The sequence below is a fragment of the Drosophila albomicans genome, chromosome 2R (assembly GCF_009650485.2).
Source record: "Drosophila albomicans strain 15112-1751.03 chromosome 2R, ASM965048v2, whole genome shotgun sequence".
In the NCBI taxonomy this organism is placed as follows: domain Eukaryota; kingdom Metazoa; phylum Arthropoda; class Insecta; order Diptera; family Drosophilidae; genus Drosophila; species Drosophila albomicans.
This window is the reverse complement of record NC_047631.2, coordinates 3,170,153-3,196,967: the sequence shown is the minus strand read 5'-3', so window position 1 is coordinate 3,196,967 and position 26,815 is coordinate 3,170,153. Positions and strand designations below refer to the sequence as shown.

General features: G+C 34.9%; 4 protein-coding genes and 1 pseudogene across 8 annotated transcripts in view; 3 read left to right on the top strand and 2 right to left on the bottom strand.

Moving 5' to 3' along the window:
* Positions 1–658: 658 nt before the first annotated feature.
* On the bottom strand, positions 659–3,181 carry LOC117576059 (endoribonuclease CG2145). Of its 2 annotated transcripts, none has more exons than XM_034260591.2 (5): positions 2,885–3,181; positions 2,648–2,807; positions 2,364–2,569; positions 1,181–1,413; positions 659–1,124 (listed from the first exon to the last, which is right to left on the bottom strand). In XM_034260591.2, exons 1-5 carry the CDS (start codon positions 3,027–3,029, stop codon positions 882–884), a joined length of 987 nt encoding a protein of 328 aa, XP_034116482.1. In that variant the 5' UTR covers positions 3,030–3,181; the 3' UTR covers positions 659–881. The 2 variants fall into 2 exon arrangements, with proteins under 2 accessions (XP_034116482.1, XP_034116484.1); XM_034260593.2 differs by having other exon boundaries at positions 2,704–2,807; positions 2,885–3,022.
* A 2,131-nt stretch (positions 3,182–5,312) lies between these two features.
* On the bottom strand, positions 5,313–8,361 carry LOC117576417 (endoribonuclease CG2145-like; annotated as a pseudogene).
* Positions 8,362–8,546: 185 nt separating this feature from the next.
* On the top strand, positions 8,547–15,389 carry LOC117576419 (globin CTT-VI). Of its 3 annotated transcripts, none has more exons than XM_034261152.2 (4): positions 8,547–8,655; positions 14,456–14,690; positions 14,757–14,918; positions 14,981–15,389. In XM_034261152.2, exons 2-4 carry the CDS (start codon positions 14,532–14,534, stop codon positions 15,119–15,121), a joined length of 462 nt encoding a protein of 153 aa, XP_034117043.1. In that variant the 5' UTR covers positions 8,547–8,655; positions 14,456–14,531; the 3' UTR covers positions 15,122–15,389. The 3 variants fall into 3 exon arrangements, with proteins under 3 accessions (XP_034117043.1, XP_034117040.1, XP_034117041.1); XM_034261149.2 differs by lacking the exon at positions 8,547–8,655 and adding an exon at positions 10,060–10,133; XM_034261150.2 differs by lacking the exon at positions 8,547–8,655 and adding an exon at positions 11,030–11,234.
* A 1,970-nt stretch (positions 15,390–17,359) lies between these two features.
* Positions 17,360–26,815, top strand: part of LOC117576416 (atrial natriuretic peptide receptor 1) — a 45,640-nt gene continuing 36,184 nt past the window's right edge. Inside the window, exon 1 of one of the 2 annotated variants that reach the window (XM_052007572.1) lies at positions 17,360–17,599. The gene's annotated coding sequence lies outside the window, so the exon portion shown is untranslated. Of the gene's footprint in view, positions 17,600–21,363; positions 21,432–26,815 lie in introns of those variants that run through there. The other variant, XM_052007574.1, reaches the window with a different exon arrangement.
* LOC117576421 (globin CTT-VI-like) lies at positions 18,312–19,239 on the top strand. The gene is made up of 3 exons (XM_034261153.2): positions 18,312–18,518; positions 18,585–18,746; positions 18,808–19,239. Exons 1-3 carry the CDS (start codon positions 18,360–18,362, stop codon positions 18,946–18,948), a joined length of 462 nt encoding a protein of 153 aa, XP_034117044.1. The 5' UTR covers positions 18,312–18,359; the 3' UTR covers positions 18,949–19,239.

The window sequence follows — 26,815 nt, the reverse complement described above, 5'->3', positions numbered from 1 at the left end:
CCTATGGGTAGCAGGAAGTGTTACAAGAGGAATTTCTATAACATGTTGTTGCTGACCTTAAGAAATCCACCAAGATACCAATAAATAGGAATTATCTATGCTGTGGATATTTATTTTTTATTTCAGCATTAATTGACTCTGAAGCAGGCAAATTTTGGTATTTATTATTTTTATTTAAAGTTCCATGTTAGTTAAATTACATTACTTACAGATAACATGCACACAAACAAATTAACTATAATAATAATAAACATCTTTTGACATTCCAAAAGCAATAAATAACTACCTAAAGTAAATGTTGATCGATTAATCGAGTCTTTATTGCGTGCATAATATTTGCATGTTCAATGTCAAGTGTCAATGCAGAGGTCACAGAATTCTGTAAGTGCTAAAACAATCCATAAACGTAAATGTAAGAACGCATAAAACAGAAGTGAGGGAGACACTAAAACATCAAAAGTCTTAATCCAGTGCAAAGCTGTCAAAAGAACTTAGCCAAACTGTTCGTTGGATCTGACAAGAGGCGGACTGGAGACTGACAGGCCAACAAATTGATAATAACACGCACTTTAGACGTCACAAGTCAGAAATTCAACAAATATACTTAATAACAAATGTACTTTAATAGCCTCCGTATGTATACACCGTTTTAAACAGTCATTGAGAGATAGAGCAATGTAGAACGTTTGATTTACATGTACTAGAGCTATAAGAAGTATTTAGTACAATGGCTCGCAATAGTAATAAACTAAAAAAGCTAAGCACAGGGTATATTCTAGTTGACTAGACCAGTGACACTTGATACCTATGGTATTAAAAAATTGCAATTAAACTATTTTCTGAGTGTGTACTTATCATGAAATTTATGCTCTGCACTCCGTTTATGGAATCGAAACATAAGCGCTTGCTATCAGTCGCTTGCCTTTCCAATTCCACACGTGAGACACAATACTTAGCTTAGCGGAACCTAGTTGAATTTCGCAAGGTTCCTTTTCGGGAGTAACTAAAAAGCAGACCGTGTATAAACTCATCTCCAGTTCCGGCGACGTGCCCACCAAGAAACCACTATACGGCTTTTGTATACCAAAGAATGCAAAACGAAGTGACAATGCGAATTGGTGTTGCTAAAAATAAAATAATATTCATAACTGACGTTGGTGTTAATTTTGGTTTTACGTACTCTCCCCGTATCAGCTCTCTTTATCCAACCTTTGTAGTCCACATGACCCTGTTGCTCCTGCTCTGCAAAGTACAGCCAATTGTGCAAACCAAGAACAGAATTTTCTCGATTTTCTGCTAGGAATATGTGCTCAAAGCTGGAGCTGCCTATAACACCTTTTCCCCGCGAGTATGGTGTGAACCAAAGGTCTTGAAGTAGCTTTAGTTGATCATCATAGTCGTCGCTGACCACATCTAAAAGAAAATATTATAAACACAACGTTATAAAAATAGTTTGAATCGGTCACTTCATTCAAAAATTCAAATGTAGTTTCCGTCAATGAACATTCATCAATCTATATAAAAAATGATTAAACAGCAAATTAATTAATTAGTTAATAAACTCATTCTATAAAAACGGTTTTAATATTTCGATCTGCAACTTCATTTAATTTATCTTTTAATATTTCATCAATTTAATTTGTTATATTTTTGTATGTTTTTGTATATTTATTATGTAAAATATTTAAGAATAATATCACTCTGTGTTGCTTTTATAAAAATGGGTAAGTTGCCAAATATTGTATGAGAAATAAATGAAATAAATTTATTTTCATTATGTAAATTCACATAAATTTTCAGAAAACGCTGCATGACAAATTAAATGTGTTTTAATTTAAGTATGGGGCAGAAAATGTTTGACTTATGCATGCTTCATGTCAGTAGCAAGAAGCTGCAGGGAAGACAGCGGAAGACTGCAAGTTTTACAGAACAATAAAAGCTTATCAAGAAAATACAAACCTCATTATTTTTAACTTTTTATAATAGTTTGTAACTGGCATAATGTTAAATCTACAGACTGTTAAAAAAAAACAACTTGATAACAATAACAATATTTACATACGTGCAAGTATCAAAATATTACTTTTTATCTAATCGTATAATGCTACTATAACAAACACAAAAGCTTCCATCTGTTATCTTAAAAAAATTATGAACTTATCAACAATGGTAAACACAGGAATGTAAACATTGGCAAGTATATTTTAGAAGCTTCTTGCAGGGAATTAAACAATACTTGGGAATCAATGGGTAAATAATAGAAACTGATTGATAAGCTTCTTAACTTTTTTATACGGAGTCATAATTCTGAATATATCGTAAACATAAATAAATCTAAAAATGTAACATACATATGTACTTACTCTTCTTCACTAGGAAGCGCATGGAGAGCTTCATGACTCGGGTATTCATCACACTACGCAAAAAATCCAGTTGCTCTTGCTTATGCTCTTCAGTTATCTGCTCTGGCACGCTGACATCTATTTCGTAGTTGTTAAAGAGGCGTAGCAATAGACTTGTAGTAGAATTGGCATCCCTCGCTAGTAAATCGTTGTGAAGTTCAAAAAGACTAAAAATGTAGAAAAAAAAAAATAGCAAATTAGCAAATAACTTTTATAGGTTTTCATGTTATTATTGTTACACTTACGGTTGTGGTGCGCGATCATCGCGTGCCCCAGAGCTTGTCTTGCCCTGCAAATTTACCTTAAAGAGATATTCGCTGGGGGCCGATTCTTCGGCAAAAAGAGTCCGCGATAAGGCCAGCACATCATCTGGCAGTTTGGGTAGAGGTTTGCTGTGGAAGTACTCTGTAAGTGTAACGTGGAACATTGGCTAAAGTGTCAAAATGGCAGTAAAGGGTCAAAGTCAGCAAAAGTGTACTCACCGTAGAAATGCCAACTCAAAATGCCAATCGTGATCAGCAGGGCAATAATCACAAATCTTTTAAGTTTTTGACATTTCTCGCTGTCACATCTGTTGCTGCTGCTCGTTTGGGGCTGTTGCTGTTGATGCTGCTGTTCTATGTCCATTATTATTATCTAATTGCATTTGTTTTTTCACACTTTGTTTTCTTTCTGTTCGTTGACTGATTTCACTAGATCTGCCGTTTTATCTTGCTAGCCCAACGCCCCAAACCCAACTGTCACAACATCGACTGCTGAGAGTCGGCATACACTCCGGTTCAGCTGTGATCTGACTCTCGCGCTGAATATGACTGAAATTTGGATACTTACATACTGGCTGCATATCTAAGCTGCTTCGCTCATTCGTTGTCTCTCTATGTCTCTCTCACTTTTTCACTCTCACAAGCTGTCTCTCTATTTGATTCAGCACCTTTTGTGAATGTGTTTCTTCGCTCTCGAGGGAGCATCCATCCCTTGCAGCAACCCCAAAATCAACAACAACAACCACAACAACCACAACAACAACAGCAGCAGCAACTTAGCGATGCCAGCGTCTCCAATGCCGGCAGTGCCAACCTGGCCGCCTACAACACCGACTATAGTGCCTACGATCAGCAGCAGTACGATGCCAGTGCATACGATCCTAGCGCATATGCACAGCAGCCATACGATGCCCAGCAGTATGGCTACGATGCCAACGCGGCCTATGACTACAGCGGGGCCGATTATGCCCAGACTGGATATCAATATGATGCGACCCCAGAAGCAACCTCAGCCCCTGCCGACCCAACACAGCCGCAGACTCAGCAGCAGGGACAGTATCAGTCAACAGAGAGAGGCGGGTCGGATTACAGGAGATCCTCGCCGCCGACGACGTTGCCGGCAAATGCCACATCCCCAACGTCAGCTGCAGCACCAGCAACAGCTGCGACAACAGCAGTTTCCGGTGCCGGAGCGAGCCGCTCACAACCGCGCTCGAGCAGCGGAGCTGTGGGGCCAACAGCTGCATCTGGAGCACTCGGCGGCAGCAGATCCACTCTGCCACAACAGTCTGCCCCGGCAGCCGCCGCCAAGAAGTAGCTGGAGTCCAGAGTCGACCGATCTCACGCCAATTGATCCGCTGCAGTTAGAGTTCAGTATAAGCAGTCCTAGTCTTATGCGCTCCAGTGACACTTCCAATCCAGAAGAAGATTCCTTTGTTGATTTAAGCGAAACGTTCGTTTTAAATTCAGGTGTCTCCGATGTCAGTTTATCGCCAGCACATACTACAATTATCACCGTGCGACGATCCAGTGCTCCGGCGGTGGTGCAACCAATAAACGAATCCAGCACAACATTAACCACACAGGAACCGCAGAAGGAAGAGCAGGATCATACTGATACTGCCAACGAAACGGTGACCCTTGAGCGTGACTATCGTGCTCTGTAGTTGTAAGCACAAGTTTTTCATTTGCTAGTCCAATTTACTCCACAAAGAAGACTTCCATTATAATTCCACTACATACTCGTATGGTTCGAATTGGTTTTTTATAAATAAGCAGTCTTTCATAATGGCATTTGTATTACACCAAATTTAAATGCAATAATACAAATTGAACGATAATTCATTCAACTAATAAAATACGTACTTCCTTTCTGAGAGTTAAGATGGATTTTTAATAATATTTTTAAAATTTACGAGCGGTGTTTTAAAAAAACTCGTCTTCTTTTTTTTTATGTATTATTCAACAAGTAAGTAAGCAACAGTCGAGTGAGCTCGCTATCCATTTTGAATAACAGCCAAATATTGCATTATTAAATTTAAAATAAACCAAATGAATATACCTAAAAATATACCAAAGACTATTTTAGATATATTGATACAGAACTACATTCAAAATATACCATAGGGTGCAAAATATACCAAATTGTCAGCTAAAGCAAGTGTCCCCTAATATCTGGACATTTTTTATCCGATCGCAGCCAGAGAGGAATCATAAAGTTATTATTGTATGTACCAAAATTCGCGACTCTAGTTATAAAATTACACTTTTTATTCTATTTTTGTCGATTTGCGGGTGCGGCAGTGGGCGTAGGAAAAATTTGAAAACCAACTTGATTTGCCTGTAAACATAAAAAGTGCTGTTGATAGAAAATTGTATATCTATTACTATTATGGCAATATCGTCTCGGCTGTTCACCATGATCAACAATATATATTCTTTAAAGGCTCGGAGATGTTCCTTTCTCCAGATGACACAAAATTATAATACTCTTCTACCCTATGGGTAGCAGGAAGTGTTACAAGAGGAATTTCTATAACATGTTGTTGCTGACCTTAAGAAATCCACCAAGATACCAATAAATAGGAATTATCTATGCTGTGGATATTTATTTTTTATTTCAGCATTAATTGACTCTGAAGCAGGCAAATTTTGGTATTTATTATTTTTATTTAAAGTTCCATGTTAGTTAAATTACATTACTTACAGATAACATGCACACAAACAAATTAACTATAATAATAATAAACATCTTTTGACATTCCAAAAGCAATAAATAACTACCTAAAGTAAATGTTGATCGATTAATCGAGTCTTTATTGCGTGCATAATATTTGCATGTTCAATGTCAAGTGTCAATGCAGAGGTCACAGAATTCTGTAAGTGCTAAAACAATCCATAAACGTAAATGTAAGAACGCATAAAACAGAAGTGAGGGAGACACTAAAACATCAAAAGTCTTAATCCAGTGCAAAGCTGTCAAAAGAACTTAGCCAAACTGTTCGTTGGATCTGACAAGAGGCGGACTGGAGACTGACAGGCCAACAAATTGATAATAACACGCACTTTAGACGTCACAAGTCAGAAATTCAACAAATATACTTAATAACAAATGTACTTTAATAGCCTCCGTATGTATACACCGTTTTAACAGTCATTGAGAGATAGAGCAATGTAGAACGTTTGATTTACATGTACTAGAGCTATAAGAAGTATTTAGTACAATGGCTCGCAATAGTAATAAACTAAAAAAGCTAAGCACAGGGTATATTCTAGTTGACTAGACCAGTGACACTTGATACCTATGGTATTAAAAAATTGCAATTAAACTATTTTCTGAGTGTGTACTTATCATGAAATTTATGCTCTGCACTCCGTTTATGGAATCGAAACATAAGCGCTTGCTATCAGTCGCTTGCCTTTCCAATTCCACACGTGAGACACAATACTTAGCTTAGCGGAACCTAGTTGAATTTCGCAAGGTTCCTTTTCGGGAGTAACTAAAAAGCAGACCGTGTATAAACTCATCTCCAGTTCCGGCGACGTGCCCACCAAGAAACCACTATACGGCTTTTGTATACCAAAGAATGCAAAACGAAGTGACAATGCGAATTGGTGTTGCTAAAAATAAAATAATATTCATAACTGACGTTGGTGTTAATTTTGGTTTTACGTACTCTCCCCGTATCAGCTCTCTTTATCCAACCTTTGTAGTCCACATGACCCTGTTGCTCCTGCTCTGCAAAGTACAGCCAATTGTGCAAACCAAGAACAGAATTTTCTCGATTTTCTGCTAGGAATATGTGCTCAAAGCTGGAGCTGCCTATAACACCTTTTCCCCGCGAGTATGGTGTGAACCAAAGGTCTTGAAGTAGCTTTAGTTGATCATCATAGTCGTCGCTGACCACATCTAAAAGAAAATATTATAAACACAACGTTATAAAAATAGTTTGAATCGGTCACTTCATTCAAAAATTCAAATGTAGTTTCCGTCAATGAACATTCATCAATCTATATAAAAAATGATTAAACAGCAAATTAATTAATTAGTTAATAAACTCATTCTAGAAATCGGTTTTTAATATTTCGATCTGCAACTTCATTTAATTTATCTTTTAATATTTCATCAATTTAATTTGTTATATTTTTGTATGTTTTTGTATATTTATTATGTAAAATATTTAAGAATAATATCACTCTGTGTTGCTTTTATAAAAATGGGTAAGTTGCCAAATATTGTATGAGAAATAAATGAAATAAATTTATTTTCATTATGTAAATTCACATAAATTTTCAGAAAACGCTGCATGACAAATTAAATGTGTTTTTAATTTAAGTATGGGGCAGAAAATGTTTGACTTATGCATGCTTCATGTCAGTAGCAAGAAGCTGCAGGGAAGACAGCGGAAGACTGCAAGTTTTACAGAACAATAAAAGCTTATCAAGAAAATACAAACCTCATTATTTTTAACTTTTTATAATAGTTTGTAAGTGGCATAATGTTAAATCTACAGACTGTTAAAAAAAAAACAACTTGATAACAATAACAATATTTACATACGTGCAAGTATCAAAATATTACTTTTTATCTAATCGTATAATGCTACTATAACAAACACAAAAGCTTCCATCTGTTATCTTAAAAAAATTATGAACTTATCAACAATGGTAAACACAGGAATGTAAACATTGGCAAGTATATTTTAGAAGCTTCTTGCAGGGAATTAAACAATACTTGGGAATCAATGGGTAAATAATAGAAACTGATTGATAAGCTTCTTAACTTTTTTATACGGAGTCATAATTCTGAATATATCGTAAACATAAATAAATCTAAAAATGTAACATACATATGTACTTACTCTTCTTCACTAGGAAGCGCATGGAGAGCTTCATGACTCGGGTATTCATCACACTACGCAAAAAATCCAGTTGCTCTTGCTTATGCTCTCTTCAGTTATCTGCTCTGGCACGCTGACATCTATTTCGTAGTTGTTAAAGAGGCGTAGCAATAGACTTGTAGTAGAATTGGCATCCCTCGCTAGTAAATCGTTGTGAAGTTCAAAAAGACTAAAAATGTAGAAAAAAAAAATAGCAAATTAGCAAATAACTTTTATAGGTTTTCATGTGATTATTGTTACACTTACGGTTGTGGTGCGCGATCATCGCGTGCCCCAGAGCTTGTCTTGCCCTGCAAATTTACCTTAAAGAGATATTCGCTGGGGGCCGATTCTTCGGCAAAAAGAGTCCGCGATAAGGCCAGCACATCATCTGGCAGTTTGGGTAGAGGTTTGCTGTGGAAGTACTCTGTAAGTGTAACGTGGAACATTGGCTAAAGTGTCAAAATGGCAGTAAAGGGTCAAAGTCAGCAAAAGTGTACTCACCGTAGAAATGCCAACTCAAAATGCCAATCGTGATCAGCAGGGCAATAATCACAAATCTTTTAAGTTTTTGACATTTCTCGCTGTCACATCTGTTGCTGCTGCTCGTTTGGGGCTGTTGCTGTTGATGCTGCTGTTCTATGTCCATTATTATTATCTAATTGCATTTGTTTTTTTACACTTTGTTTTCTTTCTGTTCGTTGACTGATTTCACTAGATCTGCCGTTTTATCTTGCTAGCCCAACGCCCCAAACCCAACTGTCACAACATCGACTGCTGAGAGTCGGCATACACTCCGGTTCAGCTGTGATCTGACTCTCGCGCTGAATATGACTGAAATTTGGATACTTACATACTGGCTGCATATCTAAGCTGCTTCGCTCATTCGTTGTCTCTCTATGTCTCTCTCACTTTTTCACTCTCACAAGCTGTCTCTCTATTTGATTCAGCACCTTATGTGAATGTGTTTCTTCGCTCTCGAGGGAGCATCCATCTGTCACTTTTGTGTTTTGTTCAATCCAGTGCTTTGTGTGGCGCGTGTATACACGAGTAGAAAATATTAAATAAATAAAAAATACTTAATCATTACAAATAAACAAATAACAGCTGGTAAGTTGCTCATAACAGACATAATACTCCGTTGTTTGTGTTTGTCATACAAAATACTTGCGATCCAGTGTCCAGTGTCTAGTATCCAGAATCGTTCGAAGTACTAAACAACTGCTTGCAAACCATAACATAAGCCAAATAAATAATGAAATGATTATCGATGTTAATGTTTAATAACAATTCTTGAATTTCGACTGTTCAACGAAGCAAAGGCAGTGAAATTAACATATTTATTTAGATATCCCAACTAAAGTTATTCATATGCGCATTTTGCATTTGTTTTGCTTATTTTGTTATCTACAATATTTATTTATTATTAGTATTTAGGTCTCGACTGCTTTATAATGACAGACAATTTTGGGAAGAACAATTGGCTCCATAAACCAAAGGAAACGGTGACGTGACGAATGTTTGATGTGCATATAAAAATATTACATAAAATGTTGTTAGAATTCTGAATTTTATTCAAAACAAATTCATAATAGATTCCGTGCATATTAAGTGAATTAGATGAATAATTACGGCTAATAGAAGAATATCTTAGTTGTATTTTCCTATTGCGAATACTCTTCCTAATTATCGTGTTGTGTTTATTTTTTATTTATCACGCAATACTAGACATTTATTCAAAGACAATTGACACAATACACATTAAAGTTTCGCGAAGAGAAGCAGGTATTAAGTCAGCTATATTGAAAACATGCAAAATGTTAAATATAACACAAGAAAGTTTCTCATGACTCCAAAAACATGATTATTAGTTAAACAAACGCTTTGACCTTTCATGCTGATAGTATTTAATTTGAGGTATTGAATACCAAGAACTAGTTTTTAAGTCTACTACATTCATTAATGAATGTATGGAAATGAACCTGTTTGACCCATGGGCCAAACGTTCGTAGAGGTCATAAAACGCAGACGGGCTCACATAAAGTAAACGGGTAAAATCAACTTGTTGTAGCGATTGATTTATTCATTAGACAGAAATTTATTATAGTACTGACAGCCTTAAACTACATATACAGAATAATTTACATTAAATATTAATAAATTAATTAATTAATATTAAATGACTAGATAATCATTTGATTATCCAAAAAGTCTAAGAATAAATAAAGAATGAACATACTCATTATAAGGGATGAGTGTATATTTTGAGTACAGGGTATCTGCTAGTCGGCATTAGTCACAAGTGGGTTATGGTGATGTTTTTCGGGAACATGCAATATAAGCTTGATCTGTTGAAATATTCGATTTGTTTGTATGGCCCTTGCCTTCCAGAAATGAATGGAAATATTGATAGCGAACAAAACTATTTGTTGTTATTATCACATCCCCACTTCGTTTCGGTCGGCAATTCGTTATTTTTTATTTGTGTGTTCGTGCGATTCGGTAATCACTTAAATAATAGGGCTGGTCAGCGATGCTGCTCAGTTTGAATTTTAACGGCGTAGACTACGGTTGTGTTGTCGCGAAAAGTGAGTTCTGGACAGCTCTAATATTGGTCTTGGTTGATTATAAGTATAATGTGTATAAAAAGTAGATAGAATAGAAAACAGAGATATTTTAAATATGTATATAAATCGTATTGTTGTTCTTATCACCAAACTGGATTTGCTTACCTTCGGCTTTAACCGCTGAAATAACATATTACTTTCACAGAAAGCAACGTTGCCATGCTATAGGAGTCAAAGGTGTTAAATTGACAGTAATTGATAGATACGTAATACATAGGTACATATTCTACAATGAAATTCAAAAGTCGCACATATTCGACTTATATGAAAGAGTAAATAAAGTATGATATAGCCAAAAAGATGACAGTTCCGTTTTCAAAATACACGAATATTTTACCTTTTGAATTGTAATATAATAGCAATCGTTTGCTACTGGCGCCAAAGCTCGACTCTAAACTTTTGCAAAACTTTGACTCTCCTAAAAGTTTTTTTCGGTCTACAGGTGGCCTTTCGCCATGTTTGCATTTGTCTTGGCTCTGAAACACGTGGTCTCAGGTGCAAGTATTTATTGGCTTACCTATAATTTAGATATCATAAATATGCGCCTTACATATTAAATTGGCAACAAATATATTTGTGTAGTGTCTAATCAGACACTGTCACCCCCCTCAGCGACGCCACTGTGCTCGCGCTCTCACCACAAGTGCTTGCTCGACTCTTGCACAACGCTTGCACGCTTTTTGGCGCGCACACAACAACAACCATTTGCACGGTGCAAATCTGTACTTGCCGGCTGAGTGTGTTCTCTCTGCTTGCTTTCGCAGGAAACGAATCATTCAGTTTGCGCTCAGACCTCAGGTCTGGTCTGGTCTGGTCTGGTCTCTGGCCTCAGTGTTTGAATCGAACGCAACGCGTGCGGTTGGTTTGCTGCAAACGGTGACGAATTTGTCGACGACAACTACGGAATCTATCGAGCTGAGAATAAACAATAAGAAAATAAACAAATTCATATAAAAAAAAACACAATAAAAGGAAGTAGAGAAAGAATATTTATCTTGAGGCGCGTTACGCTAAAGAAAACGAGAGAACGCTTACTCGTTTGCGGAATTATGAAAGAATTGGGTGAATAATATCAATTCATAACATACAATAAGCAATAGTTTAGTGAATTCCTTTCAAAATGCCGCGCTCGTTCAACAGGCTACAGCTGATTTAAAATGCCCGTGTGCTTTTTGTTTTTGGTGTTTTCGCTATGGTTGCTGCTCTTGTTTTTTTGCACCGCTGCCAAAAGCCACATAAAAGTGTAGAAAAGCATGCTTTAAATTTATGGATTTCTCGGATGTCCTTGCAAACAAGTGTCGTTCGAATGTTGTTGTTGTTATTACCGTTAATGTTTCCGATGAGCATATGCCTCTGCATGAATATGCGAGTATGTGTGTTTGTGTGTACTTGGTGTAGTGTGCAAATCAAGCAATCAAGCTTTAAGTTTAGACTTGGATGATTTTTATTCGAAGACCGCATTTTATTCATCCTTCCCAACTTTTATATAGCCCCAAAAACCCAAAAATCGAAACTTAATTTTAAAATTTAGTTTCTATTGCTATATTTTATTAAAATTATAATAAAATATATTCCTTTTCAACTCTCATTGATTTGAATATTTGTAAAGTTCCAAAAAATTCTTATGCATTTTAGTAATTATTAAAGTAATTTGTAAAATTTGTTTAAATATTGAATGATTTTAAGTATCATATTGGTTGAGTAAATAGTACGTTTAAATACTTGCCTTTTATTAATCTGAAAGACGAAAATTATAATATCAAATAATCATACACACTATATTCATACATATTGGGAAAGTATGTGAGAGTACTTTAGCAACACCTCACAGATTGGCTGGCATTAATGTGGCTAGAAAAGTGGCAGGAGGCAAATAGCTGCAGCTGTGGCTGTCAGGCCTGCTGCCAGTCGACTGCGTCTCGTTGTCTAGTAGCTGTCCATCAAGTTGCCTTGATTTAATTTAATTAAGCGCTCAATTTCCTTTCGGGCGATACACAAGCACACATAGACAAGTATACGCATGTCAACCGAGTCAACGCTTGATTTGTTTTTGCCTTTTTACTCTTAACTGCAACACACACACAACAGAGAGGTATATATGGATTTGTACATACACATGTACGTATATCTGTGCTCGTATACTAAAGCACAGGCCTGTAACTACATCAACTACAAAAGCCACAGGACATTCTGCCATGAAGAATATTGTGTCTGCCTGTATGTACGTTCATACATCGTTAGTTGCTGTTGTTGTTGTTGTGGCTGATGACGACGGTTGCCTCAACGTTTGCACCCCGAAAGGGGCAACGAGGCACAAGGTTACCGAGAGATGGCAAATTTGAAATACCCTACTCCATATTCAGTTGATATTAGCGGGTGTATTGTGGATATAATAGAATCGAATTCACCATCCTTAAATATCTCATGGAATTTTGGGACTAATAATGATCAGTTTCCCTTGCATGATTTTACTGCAACATACTGCAAGATACAGGGTATATGGAAGTCGAAATCTTTTCAGTATCAACATTCGTACTTGGTAAACTCGTACAATAGATTGTCTTACCCCAGTCAACCCGCCCGAAACAGCAACAATAACATGGCGGCCACCTGCTGCGGCTGCACTTGAGTTCTTTTTCACGTTATGCTATCTGTTTGTTATTTTTTCCCTACCATCTTCCTCTCGTTCATTCTATCTCTGTCTTCCTGTTTGAGGGTGTATGTAAGCGAGTATATGTGTGTTATTGCCTGCGGTTAGTCTGTCATCTTGTAAATTTTTAATAAACTTTCAGTTTACTTTTCCCTGTTTGTTGTTGGCGTTTTGCATTTTTCTTTTTGGCTTTTTCTTTCCTGCTATTGTTGTTGTTATTCTAGATACTGTTGCTGTTTTTGCCTAAGTGCCTTCACCATTAAATCAAAAACAAGATTGTAAAATTCGTATCGCTATGCAAAGCTTCTTTGTAATTATCATTCACTTATTATTCAAAAAAGTCCCGACAAATTTTCCTCATAAATATTAATTTTCTTACTTATGTAAATGAAATTATGATTTATATTTAGATTAAAATAAGATCACCTTCAAATATTTTTTCGCAAGCAACAGCCTTCGTTTAATCTTCAGCTAAATTTGCTTGCAATCTTATATTTCGTTTCACTTAAAATGTTTAAATGGATAGAAAAATTTCATGGGCTTGTTCATATTTCCGCTTTGCAGATGAGTAAGAGTTGCTCATTTCGCTCTCTCTCTCTCTCTCTCTCTCTCTCTCTCTCTGTTACTCGCTATTATTCTTGCGGAGAATATAAATTAAATATGAGCTGCACAACTACGGGAGCGGATTGCAAGAATTACGATTACTACTGGATGAAGCAGAGAGACAGACATAATCAGATTACAGTTGATATGGGCTTATCTACGAAACTTTGATGTATTCATTGAACTTTGAAAACTTCCTCATTAATATATTATTATTATTTTTGTTACATGTTTTTGAAATGTTCGACTCGCAAGGGACACACAATCGTAATCAATTGTCTCTACGAAGAATATATTATTAGGAAAATTTAAATGTTGATCGTAGAGATTATACATGTAATAGTATTTGCTATTTTTGCACAAAATGTAGTGTTTTAATATTATCAAAAGAAAGAATTTAGAATAATAATTTAAGTATTAACTCTGTAATAATACAGAACACATTTTGTTTAGTCTATTTTGTTTCGTTCCTTATATTAATTATTATCTTAAAAGTAAAATTTGATATTATTCATCGTTTATTGAAAGCTAAATAAGGTAAAAATGCAAGATAATACTACAAGAAGTTCACTGAGAATTTATTTTATTCTATTTCTGTTATAATTATTTAAATAGTTTCACACTTAACATACAAAAAAATGATATAAAGGTATTAAGATTATGCTGTAAGATTCGATTGAATATTAGGAGGATCATGTTGATTACAATCTGCATATGGTTGCTATTTTATACATTAATATAATATTATCATGATGATGGTGTGCCCATACTTACGCAACCCACGGTTGTGCTGATGCCCGGTATTGTTGTTTTGATTTTCAATTGTTATCAACGTTGTTCTCTAGCGCTCTCATTGTTTGTCGGGCCCAATAACAACGCGAATAGCAACTGACAATTGCAGTGTAAAACTGTCAATCTTAATTATCTACGAGGGAATGACAGATAGGAAATCAGAGTAAACGACAGATGAAGAGAGAAAGAGAGTGAATTTCTATTAATGTTAATCTCTCTTAAATGATATATTTTCCAGCTTAAGACCTAACAACGAAGCTAAATATTGAAGAGCAGCAAAGCAGCAGAAACATTCGAGTATTCCAGCCGCAAACATGAACAGTGATGAGGTTCAAATAATCAAGAAGACATGGGAGATTCCCGTGGCGACACCAACAGACTCTGGGGCTGCTATACTCGCATTGTTTTTCAATCGCTATCCGTCCAACTTGGAGAAATTTCCATTCCGTGATGTGCCACCGGCCGAATTAAGCGTGAGTTCTTTTCGAAATAACTTCTAAATAGTTACCACATCTAACACAATAAATTTTGAATTGCAGACTAATTCACGCTTTAGGGCGCATGCCGGACGCATCATTCGCGTTTTCGATGAGTCCATTCAGGTGCTTGGACAGGATGGTGACCTGGAGAAGCTGGATGAGATATGGACTAAGATTGCTACCAGCCACATACCACGCAAAATCTCCAAAGAGTCTTATAACGTAAGCCATTTGAGAATTGCATTAAAAAAACAAATTGGTATTTCATTGCACTTTATAAATAGCAACTGAAAGAGGTAATTCTGGAAGTGCTTACGGCTGCATGCAGTCTTAGTGAGAGTCAAGCACAAGCGTGGGCTAAACTGGTGGATCATGTCTACGATATCATCTTCAAGGCCATTAATGATGATGGAGATGCCATCTGAAGTGACGCCATCTGAGATGGGGACTGGGGTGACAGAAAATAGCTCATAATGCAAGACACGGCTTACGTAGTTTTAAGTAAACAATTAATAATAAATGTTAGCTATTTTCATTTTGTATTTGTGAGTAAAAGTCCACACGCAATGATACAAACACAAATACATGAAATCTCACATACACTCAATACACTAACACAGTTGCACATTGCTCTGTAAAGCTTTAACCCATTGTCAGCCTTAAGCAATAAATAATAAAAAATAAAAAATAAAAACTCGCTTATAACCGTATAAAAAATACCATGTGAGGTATTCTCAAATTGTCCTTATGACACAATTATCTATTAATGTAAGTATACAACTTAATATTCGTGGTTATAAGTCATTGAATTTTATTGTTTAGTTACTTTATTGAGGCATCACCAGCCCAAGAATGTATATATATTCTTGATCTGCATCAACAGTCGAAACAACATATCCATGTCTGTCTGTCCCTCTATTTGTAGAATCCATAGATCTTTTAGACTAAAATAGATAGAACTCCACCTTTCCGACAGCACTTGTTATTATTGTACGCAGAGTAGTAAGTGTTTTGAGCTGTCATGATTCCCGAAAATTTGGTTATGATCAGATAGGAATTGTGGAAAATACGCCAGCTGCAGACGGTTATTGGTCGTTTTGGTTGAAAATTTGGTATATTTTGTACTCTATAATACAGTATGTAGTATATAGATATACCAAATATCACCTTTGGTATATTATAGTACTTTTCTTGTATATTAATTCGTTATATTTTAAGAATAATACCGCACTGTTTTATACATTTGATTTCTTACTTGTTCATTTTCAATAAAGAGTGTTATTAGACTTACACATTTCTAAGAATAATAAAAAATAAGTATAACTATTATATTCATTTAAATGAATCGTAATTATTCTCGAACACATCTCGTTGAAGGCTTGTGTAAGTGCATATTCCCATTAAGAACATTTAAATGCACGTTATGAATAAGTGTCAGTCACACTCGAAAGCCATTTCCTGTCACTTTACAAAACAGACATTACCAACCAACCAAATGCATGAAAAGGCTTGCAGCACACACACCAGATAAGCGTAGGACTTTCTGCTAAGCAAATGATACTAAGAAATAATCATCAGATTTTCTATTCAGGGATTTCATGGGTTGTGCATTCTTGGCAATATTTAAGCGCGGAAGCAATGTTGAAATAATTTCGTTAGACGCACAACAGAGCTCACACTCCATATTTATTTTATTATTGTTCTTCTTATTATTGTTTCAAATAAAAGTGAGCATATTAATAATTATTTTTTGATGAATTTCTAAACATAGAAAATAACATTTTTTGCGCCGTGATTAAAAGTTCGCAGAAGCAGATCACTAATAGTCAAGTCAGCACTGGGTAACGTATTGAACTTTAATTACTGCGTATACATTCGGAGTCGTATTTCGAATAAAAATTTATACTCAGTATTGTCTGGTTGTCACGTCAAGTACAAATTTCCGAAGCGTAGGGAAATTTGAATTTCCCTCTGGCAGACATCGTGCATGACACTGATTAGGCAAAAAGAAGGGATAATGTGCAATGGTGTCCTGTGTGTTATAGTGCTCGTCTGAAAACTTTCCTTTGTGGTAGTTAAAGTTGTACTTGTCTATTCTATGTCTCGAAGATTACGCTGTTCAACTGAGAGATATTGTCGAACACTTGCTCTTCAAATTTTTATCAACAGGCTCGCTGAATATATACTAGAAGTAGAAATATTTTATCAATTGATATCAGGCTTTCATTTTATTGAAAGTAGTTCACAAATATATACACAAATAATTGTCTTTTTCTCCACATATGTATAAAGTAATTCATTCAATTTAAAAATAGTAAATATTTTGTAGTTGCTTGAGGACGTATGGCATGAAACAATCATATAAAATAATTTTACATTAAAGACGGAAAATTTAAAGATATGTTATCATATATGTACATGTATATGTATATACCAATGACATACAGATAACAGAGACCTAACAGCGGCAATGCTAAATTATCAACAGAATTCTTATAACCAGCTGGCTGGCTGTTACCAGTTATCGGAGTGCTTTCTTATCACTAACATGGGCAATTGGTGAGTTCTTTGCGTTGGTGAAATGCGCACTTTTCTTGGTTGGTAAAAGTGTCGCGAAGCTTTTCTATACTTGGACAATAATAGTCGAAAAATAAGAGTTTAACGGAAAGCCCGCGTTTCGGGTCATTACCGCGACGCAACATTCGTCGAAGTCGCTTGTCAGTTATATATTGTATTGAATGCGCGCATATTAGTTTTTGGCTTCTGTTTTATGCACTCTCGAAGAGCCGTAATACGTTTATTTAATCATCAATATAGTTTGACTAGAAAACATTGTATAACACATTCTCAACTTAAGAACCCACACAAATTTTTCACTCCCACAACATTGGATTTGCAAAGAGGTAAGCTTGCGACTAAAATTCGAATATTTCACAAAAATGTCGAGAGTTGTCTTATGCCAAAAGACTTTGCACTGCATTGAATTTCACTGCACCCCTTTGCCGGGTCATTGCGTTGATTTGAAAAATTCTATGCTTTCACAGCAAAGGACGGACTTTCATTGATTGATGCAAACTGTGGCGAGATAACATGTTTAAGCGACATCTTCTTTGATAAAATTTAATATCGTCATGGTTATGGTTCTCTCGTGTATCAATACCAACATCTCCAGTGAAATGCATTTCATTATCAAGCATTCTCCTTTATCTAGCTAGTTGTATGAAAAGCATGTTTTGAGGAATGTTATGTCAATGCTAAACTTGGGGTCAACTTTATCTGTGAAAAGTCTTTTGTGGAGATAATTTGTGAACTTAATATTTCCAATTGCATTCACTAAGAAATGTATAATAAGTGAATTGCTATAACACTAAATAAAAATACTTGTTTTCTATATACCATATATTCTCTTGTCTTTTACGAATGACATTAATTACATTACATTACTGACAATTGCAGTGTAAAACTGTCAATCTTAATTATCTACGAGGGAATGACAGATAGGAAATCAGAGTAAACGACAGATGAAGAGAGAAAGAGAGTGAATTTCTATTAATGTTAATCTCTCTTAAATGATATATTTTCCAGCTTAAGACCTAACAACGAAGCTAAATATATTGAAGAGCAGCAAAGCAGCAGAAACATTCGAGTATTCCAGCCGCAAACATGAACAGTGATGAGGTTCAAATAATCAAGAAGACATGGGAGATTCCCGTGGCGACACCAACAGACTCTGGGGCTGCTATACTCGCATTGTTTTTCAATCGCTATCCGTCCAACTTGGAGAAATTTCCATTCCGTGATGTGCCACCGGCCGAATTAAGCGTGAGTTCTTTTCGAAATAACTTCTAAATAGTTACCACATCTAACACAATAAATTTTGAATTGCAGACTAATTCACGCTTTAGGGCGCATGCCGGACGCATCATTCGCGTTTTCGATGAGTCCATTCAGGTGCTTGGACAGGATGGTGACCTGGAGAAGCTGGATGAGATATGGACTAAGATTGCTACCAGCCACATACCACGCAAAATCTCCAAAGAGTCTTATAACGTAAGCCATTTGAGAATTGCATTAAAAAACAAATTGGTATTTCATTGCACTTTATAAATAGCAACTGAAAGAGGTAATTCTGGAAGTGCTTACGGCTGCATGCAGTCTTAGTGAGAGTCAAGCACAAGCGTGGGCTAAACTGGTGGATCATGTCTACGATATCATCTTCAAGGCCATTAATGATGATGGAGATGCCATCTGAAGTGACGCCATCTGAGATGGGGACTGGGGTGACAGAAAATAGCTCATAATGCAAGACACGGCTTACGTAGTTTTAAGTAAACAATTAATAATAAATGTTAGCTATTTTCATTTTGTATTTGTGAGTAAAAGTCCACACGCAATGATACAAACACAAATACATGAAATCTCACATACACTCAATACACTAACACAGTTGCACATTGCTCTGTAAAGCTTTAACCCATTGTCAGCCTTAAGCAATAAATAATAAAAAATAAAATAAAAAACTCGCTTATAACCGTATAAAAAATACCATGTGAGGTATTCTCAAATTGTCCTTATGACACAATTATCTATTAATGTAAGTATACAACTTAATATTCGTGGTTATAAGTCATTGAATTTTATTGTTTAGTTACTTTATTGAGGCATCACCAGCCCAAGAATGTATATATATTCTTGATCTGCATCAACAGTCGAAACAACATATCCATGTCTGTCTGTCCCTCTATTTGTAGAATCCATAGATCTTTTAGACTAAAATAGATAGAACTCCACCTTTCCGACAGCACTTGTTATTATTGTACGCAGAGTAGTAAGTGTTTTGAGCTGTCATGATTCCCGAAAATTTGGTTATGATCAGATAGGAATTGTGGAAAATACGCCAGCTGCAGACGGTTATTGGTCGTTTTGGTTGAAAATTTGGTATATTTTGTACTCTATAATACAGTATGTAGTATATAGATATACCAAATATCACCTTTGGTATATTATAGTACTTTTCTTGTATATTAATTCGTTATATTTTAAGAATAATACCGCACTGTTTTATACATTTGATTTCTTACTTGTTCATTTTCAATAAAGAGTGTTATTAGACTTACACATTTCTAAGAATAATAAAAAAATAAGTATAACTATTATATTCATTTAAATGAATCGTAATTATTCTCGAACACATCTCGTTGAAGGCTTGTGTAAGTGCATATTCCCATTAAGAACATTTAAATGCACGTTATGAATAAGTGTCAGTCACACTCGAAAGCCATTTCCTGTCACTTTACAAAACAGACATTACCAACCAACCAAATGCATGAAAAGGCTTGCAGCACACACACCAGATAAGCGTAGGACTTTCTGCTAAGCAAATGATACTAAGAAATAATCATCAGATTTTCTATTCAGGGATTTCATGGGTTGTGCATTCTTGGCAATATTTAAGCGCGGAAGCAATGTTGAAATAATTTCGTTAGACGCACAACAGAGCTCACACTCCATATTTATTTTATTATTGTTCTTCTTATTATTGTTTCAAATAAAAGTGAGCATATTAATAATTATTTTTTGATGAATTTCTAAACATAGAAAATAACATTTTTTGCGCCCGTGATTAAAAGTTCGCAGAAGCAGATCACTAATAGTCAAGTCAGCACTGGTAACGTATTGAACTTTAATTACTGCGTATACATTCGGAGTCGTATTTCGAATAAAAATTTATACTCAGTATTGTCTGGTTGTCACGTCAAGTACAAATTTCCGAAGCGTAGGGAAATTTGAATTTCCCTCTGGCAGACATCGTGCATGACACTGATTAGGCAAAAAGAAGGGATAATGTGCAATGGTGTCCTGTGTGTTATAGTGCTCGTCTGAAAACTTTCCTTTGTGGTAGTTAAAGTTGTACTTGTCTATTCTATGTCTCGAAGATTACGCTGTTCAACTGAGAGATATTGTCGAACACTTGCTCTTCAAATTTTTATCAACAGGCTCGCTGAATATATACTAGAAGTAGAAATATTTTATCAATTGATATCAGGCTTTCATTTTATTGAAAAGTAGTTCACAAATATATACACAAATAATTGTCTTTTTCTCCACATATGTATAAAGTAATTCATTCAATTTAAAAATAGTAAATATTTTGTAGTTGCTTGAGGACGTATGGCATGAAACAATCATATAAAATAATTTTACATTAAAGACGGAAAATTTAAAGATATGTTATCATATATGTACATGTATATGTATATACCAATGACATACAGATAACAGAGACCTAACAGCGGCAATGCTAAATTATCAACAGAATTCTTATAACCAGCTGGCTGGCTGTTACCAGTTATCGGAGTGCTTTCTTATCACTAACATGGGCAATTGGTGAGTTCTTTGCGTTGGTGAAATGCGCACTTTTCTTGGTTGGTAAAAGTGTCGCGAAGCTTTTCTATACTTGGACAATAATAGTCGAAAAATAAGAGTTTAACGGAAAGCCCGCGTTTCGGGTCATTACCGCGACGCAACATTCGTCGAAGTCGCTTGTCAGTTATATATTGTATTGAATGCGCGCATATTAGTTTTTGGCTTCTGTTTTATGCACTCTCGAAGAGCCGTAATACGTTTATTTAATCATCAATATAGTTTGACTAGAGTAATAACATTGTATAACACATTCTCAACTTAAGAACCCACACAAATTTTTCACTCCCACAACATTGGATTTGCAAAGAGGTAAGCTTGCGACTAAAATTCGAATATTTCACAAAAATGTCGAGAGTTGTCTTATGCCAAAAGACTTTGCACTGCATTGAATTTCACTGCACCCCTTTGCCGGGCCATTGCGTTGATTTGAAAAATTCTATGCTTTCACAGCAAAGGACGGACTTTCATTGATTGATGCAAACTGTGGCGAGATAACATGTTTAAGCGACATCTTCTTTGATAAAATTTAATATCGTCATGGTTATGGTTCTCTCGTTTATCAATACCAACATCTCCAGTGAAATGCATTTCATTATCAAGCATTCTCCTTTATCTAGCTAGTTGTATGAAAAGCATGTTTTGAGGAATGTTATGTCAATGCTAAACTTGGGGTCAACTTTATCTGTGAAAAGTCTTTTGTGGAGATAATTTGTGAACTTAATATTTCCAATTGCATTCACTAAGAAATGTAAAAAAAGTGAGTTGCTATAACACTAAATAAAAATACTTGTTTTCTATATACCATATATTCTCTTGTCTTTTACGAATGACATTAATTACATTCTGCGGAACAGTATTCTCCCAGCAGTTTGATAATTTCGGGATCAACTTTTTAAACTCTTGAACGGGTTCACTGCCAACTGCTGCTGTTTGTTCATAGTGTCGCTCTGAGTTATCGTTGACTTTTTATGCGTAACTGCTTAACATTAATTTTAAAACTCGGTTTGCCCGGCAAATGAGATGTGACATCTAGCAACCCACTGAAGTATGCAGCATTACTCAAACACTTAACGTGCTCTCTCTCCCCATCGCTCACTCTTTCTCTATTTCTTTCTCCCTCTATCTATCACTCTCTCTCTCTCCGAATTTCCTTCGCTGTTTCATTGTGCGTAAGCGATATATTGTAATGCATTTTAGAATGTTTGTTTATCGTACTTTCAGCTTCTGTTCTTGGCATCATAATAAATGATTAAAGTTTTTGTTTTTGCCACTAGCATACTAATTCATTGACACGCCTTCACTGCAAACAAATAAATATCTACAAGTATATACATGCGAGCTTAGATATTTGTTTGCATTCAATATTTTAGTTGTCTAAAAGTGGCTGGGTTAATAAAGGTAGAAGCTTGCATGTAGAAAAAAACATTGGCAATGTAAATATAAATATTTTCAGAGTTAAGCCAATGGAAATTTTTTGGGAGCTGAGTATCTATTAGTAGAAATTGATCCTGTTAATTCACAGATGGGTATGTCATTAAAACCTGAGCAATATTTAAATGCATTCACCTTCAGATAGATAATGGCCTTGACGACTTATTGTATTTCGCTTAAAGCTCAGTAATTGTTGCGGTCAGTTGCACACAACAGCAGGACATCGATTTGTTTACATTGATTTTGAAATGCATTCAAGGTAATTCGCGCAATATGAATTAAATGAAGCCATAAGCGAATTGCAATTGACGATAAAATGAGGTAGAGTCCGTGGACCATTTCCCTAATGAACCAACAAGTTTTCCTGTTTCTGAGTCGATAATTTGATATTGCAATATGTATTCTTCAATACAGTAAATATACGTACATGTTCACAACTATCTTCTGCAGATAATAATCTTTCGATACAAAACACTGAATTCAAACTTATGACTATGAAAAATTGTAAACAAAACTTTCATTGCATCTAAATATACCATTATTCGCACATCTTTTCTCGAATTGCTTTTAAATTGCAATTCTCTGCATGGGAACAAATTCTTCTTTCGAAAAATTAAATTGGTATTTTTGTAGTTTATTTTTGTATTCTATTTTATACCAGGATTTTTTGCCAATATGTTATATTCCAAAAGAACCTTGGAAGTAAATTTAAGTGTTTGTGTGTAAAGGGTTTTGTGAAATATGAATAAGCAACTTATAAGAGGCTCTATATTTAAACAATCTTATTTTTTGCATGTATTAAAAATACATAAATAATATACATATGAAACACTAGCTGTGGCAAAGTGGTAATTTATAAATTGTGTGTATGATGAATGGAAATTTAAGTTTCATGCAAATTATTGGATTTAAAAACAATTTGTTATATGGAAATCATATGCTTAGTGTGACTGTGATTTATATAAGATGTAGAAATGTTTTAACTTGTGCGTTGAGCCATCATAGCTTGATATCTATTATATGAGTTTACCCATATGCATTCGCACAAAATGTGGACTTTTTATAATCTTATCAGCCGACATGGTTCATTGATTGCAAACTAAAAATAAACAAATGCTTAAAAATAGGTAAAAATAAAACGTAGACGTCTTTCAACTTGTGTCCATTACCTCAAATGATTGTTTGATCTATGAGCCAGAAGTGAAGTGAGTATTAAATTTGTCTAATTACTAGAGCTACTAATCGGTTTAATGTTCGCCATCAAGTAGACGAATACATAAAAATGAAATCAATGTTTAAACCTACTTATCATAGTATCTGTTAATGTGTCGCAGATCATTTAATAAATCCCATGATTTTATGCTAGTTTATAGACAAAATGAAAATACATAAATACAACTTGTTTGGCATATTCATAAGCCTAAGGTTTATTGAATCGCACTACACCTAAAAGCCAATTCCCAATTGTCATAGTTCGTAATTGTTTGGTATTACGAGAACAAGTTGAGTGCTTGATAAAAAAAACAACATACTATGAGTAAGTATAATAAAGCACCGTAAATACGAGAGCAGCACGAGGTTAAATGCATTCCACTTTGTATATAGATATGTGAATAAGTATTCATATAAATATACATATAATATTTGCCATAAATATAGCAAGCCACCGAACAAATTGTGCACATGTGTCCAGGTGTCTGAGTACCAGCTTTTGGTTGGTGGGCTTATGACAAGGCTGGCATAAGTGGCAGACCACATTGGTTAGTGTGTATACGATTGTATGTACGTATGTACATATGTATGCATGTATGAATGTAGTATATTTCTATTGTGTGTACTCATACAGCCATGAGTAAACATGATTGATTCGACTAGGTTGCAATTCGTAGTCGCAAGCAAAGTGGCCTGAGTGGGTTCTGTCACCTCCGCCGATCTTAATCAATCAGCAGTTATTTAATTTTGTTAACGGCCTAAAAATAAATTGACGCTTGCCAACAGATAAGAGTTTCGATGTACCACCCAATTTGTTATTGATTTATTTGATTCTAATTTTCCAATTTTTTAATGAGACTACCTCGACGTACTATTTATAGCTCTTGCTATGTCCCACGGGTACAAAGTGTACTCAAGATAGAGAAAATACACACATATGTATATATATCGAGAAATATATCTATTTCAATTATTTTTATTATCTATTTGATTTAAAACAAAAGTCAAATTAAATTACATTTTTCGAAAATTATTTATACATATTTTTATTTTTTATATCTGCGAGAATCATTGGGTATCACCAAGTTAAATACAGATATATTTTAAACTTTTTCATACTGCGAATTTTAAATGCAAATATCACGCTTCCAAATGATTGATGTTGGTTTCCATACACTCAAGCTCATGTTTGCCATGTCAGTGTGAAGGGTTCTCAATCGCTCAATAATTGTTGTGATATGAATGAAGCACATGACCCAAACCAGTTTTGATATATGGTATCATTGACATTTCGGTTTTTAGATTGCAATAACTTCTTTCATCGTTATTTGCACTGTCAAATGCTTGTGATGTATTCTTATTAATTACTATTAGCTGTGGCAGTTCGGTTGGATCCATCTAGTGTTGCCTTCGTCTGGCTATGGCGCCTGAATTCACATCTGATTCTGATAAGCAAGCTTACCCAATACCTATTTCAATAGCATAGTTTTGTTTGCGCTTCCTCAAAGTTTCTTTTTCGGCTAGCATTTCAGAGTAAATTTCACATTTCATGTTCAAAATATTGCAGCACTCAGTTCCAGCCACTAAGAGACAAGTGACTATAATACTCGAACTCGTAAATGCAATCTATAATTTTATCAACGTTTATGATAATAATAGGGCATGGTGGATTCCCCATCAGAATACCCTATGTTAGAGTTTTTGAAAGAGTCTTGAACCCTTAATCTGTATATTACATTGAATTTATTCGACAATTGACACCAATGGTGCATTTCAAGAATTAACCGAGGGTAATCCCCTCAAGACACACATGTCATACGCACATGTCATACATACGGTTTTGAAGACTGTTGGTGCTGTGATAAGATTAGAAATTAGTGTTACCAATTATATATAAACAAAATTGGAAGATTTATCAACTATTAAACTTTTATTTATAAATAGGTCTAAAGCATTTTAACAAAAACCATCTTGCCAAATCCACAGTGATGTGTGACAGAAGACAGAGTATCTAAGAGCTTAGCATTTTTTTTATACTTTATGCGTTAACCATAAAAGTTTATTATACATTTTTGTCTGCAGTAAATGTATGTGACAGACAGAAGGAAGCATCTTGAACCGCACAAAGTGTATATATTCCTGATCAGCGTCAACAGCCGAGACGATATAGCCTTTTCTGTCCGTCCGTCTGTATGAACACCTAAATCTAAGAGACTATTAGAGAAAGATTGAACAACATTTCCGCCCCGCGTTAAAGAAAAGAATGCATTCGATTTTGATGAAAAGCATTTGATTCCAGTGTCGCCTTATCAATTAATTGGTTTATTGCATGTAAACAATTCTTGTGAAATTTGTCTAAACAATTTGCTTTCTATTATCGCTAAATTCACGCTTCCAGTTATTGCAATGGAGCAAAACAAAATATTTTTGCTGCTATTGGTTTTGAATGTATGAATCATTGATCACATTAATAGAGAGCCATTAAATTCTTTACGTCACCAAAATAATAAATATAACACACCAATTATGAAAGTTCATATATGTGCCAATATACACATTCACCAATGTTTGGCGTCAAAGTATCCAAAATTATGGGCTATTATAAATGGTAATTAAAGTGGTTCCCGATAATAAAAGTACCAAACGTTTAGTTTATGGAACTATTTCTTTGTATTATGATTATTTATTCAGACGTAAAACCAAATAGTATGGCTTTAATATAAATAGCAAACTATATTTACTTAGAGGATACTTAGAGGATCAAATACTTTACTATACATTTTTCAAAATAATGCAAACATAAGGAAATGAATTTGTACTTTTTATACCCTTGTAAGTCTATCCGTAGAAACACTCAAAGATATCAAAGATTTAAAGAGATAAAAGAAACTTTTTTTTTTGACAAAATTTATGATTGTTGTAGATCATTTAAAACTAGATTCATATAATTATAACTGCAGCCTTTAAGATTACTTAAAATTTGGTTGCGATCAGATAAACATCATTGATGTTATGCAAGAAATCATTTTGTACAGTAAAATACAGCTGAA

What these genes read in the sequence shown, in the direction of transcription:
- LOC117576059 (XM_034260591.2), bottom strand. Translation starts at nt 3,029, where the DNA reads ATGGACATAGAACAGCAGCATCAACAGCAACAGCCCCAAACGAGCAGC. An exon ending in TTTGAGTTGGCATTTCTACG is followed by an intron (nt 2,808 to 2,884) that starts GTGAGTACACTT and finishes TTACACTTACAG; the next exon opens with AGTACTTCCACAGCAAACCT. An exon ending in GCGCTTCCTAGTGAAGAAGA is followed by an intron (nt 1,414 to 2,363) that starts GTAAGTACATAT and finishes ATTTTCTTTTAG; the next exon opens with ATGTGGTCAGCGACGACTAT.
- LOC117576419 (XM_034261152.2), top strand. Translation starts at nt 14,532, where the DNA reads ATGAACAGTGATGAGGTTCAAATAATCAAGAAGACATGGGAGATTCCC. An exon ending in TGCCACCGGCCGAATTAAGC is followed by an intron (nt 14,691 to 14,756) that starts GTGAGTTCTTTT and finishes TTTGAATTGCAG; the next exon opens with ACTAATTCACGCTTTAGGGC. An exon ending in TCTCCAAAGAGTCTTATAAC is followed by an intron (nt 14,919 to 14,980) that starts GTAAGCCATTTG and finishes CTTTATAAATAG; the next exon opens with CAACTGAAAGAGGTAATTCT.
- LOC117576421 (XM_034261153.2), top strand. Translation starts at nt 18,360, where the DNA reads ATGAACAGTGATGAGGTTCAAATAATCAAGAAGACATGGGAGATTCCC. An exon ending in TGCCACCGGCCGAATTAAGC is followed by an intron (nt 18,519 to 18,584) that starts GTGAGTTCTTTT and finishes TTTGAATTGCAG; the next exon opens with ACTAATTCACGCTTTAGGGC. An exon ending in TCTCCAAAGAGTCTTATAAC is followed by an intron (nt 18,747 to 18,807) that starts GTAAGCCATTTG and finishes CTTTATAAATAG; the next exon opens with CAACTGAAAGAGGTAATTCT.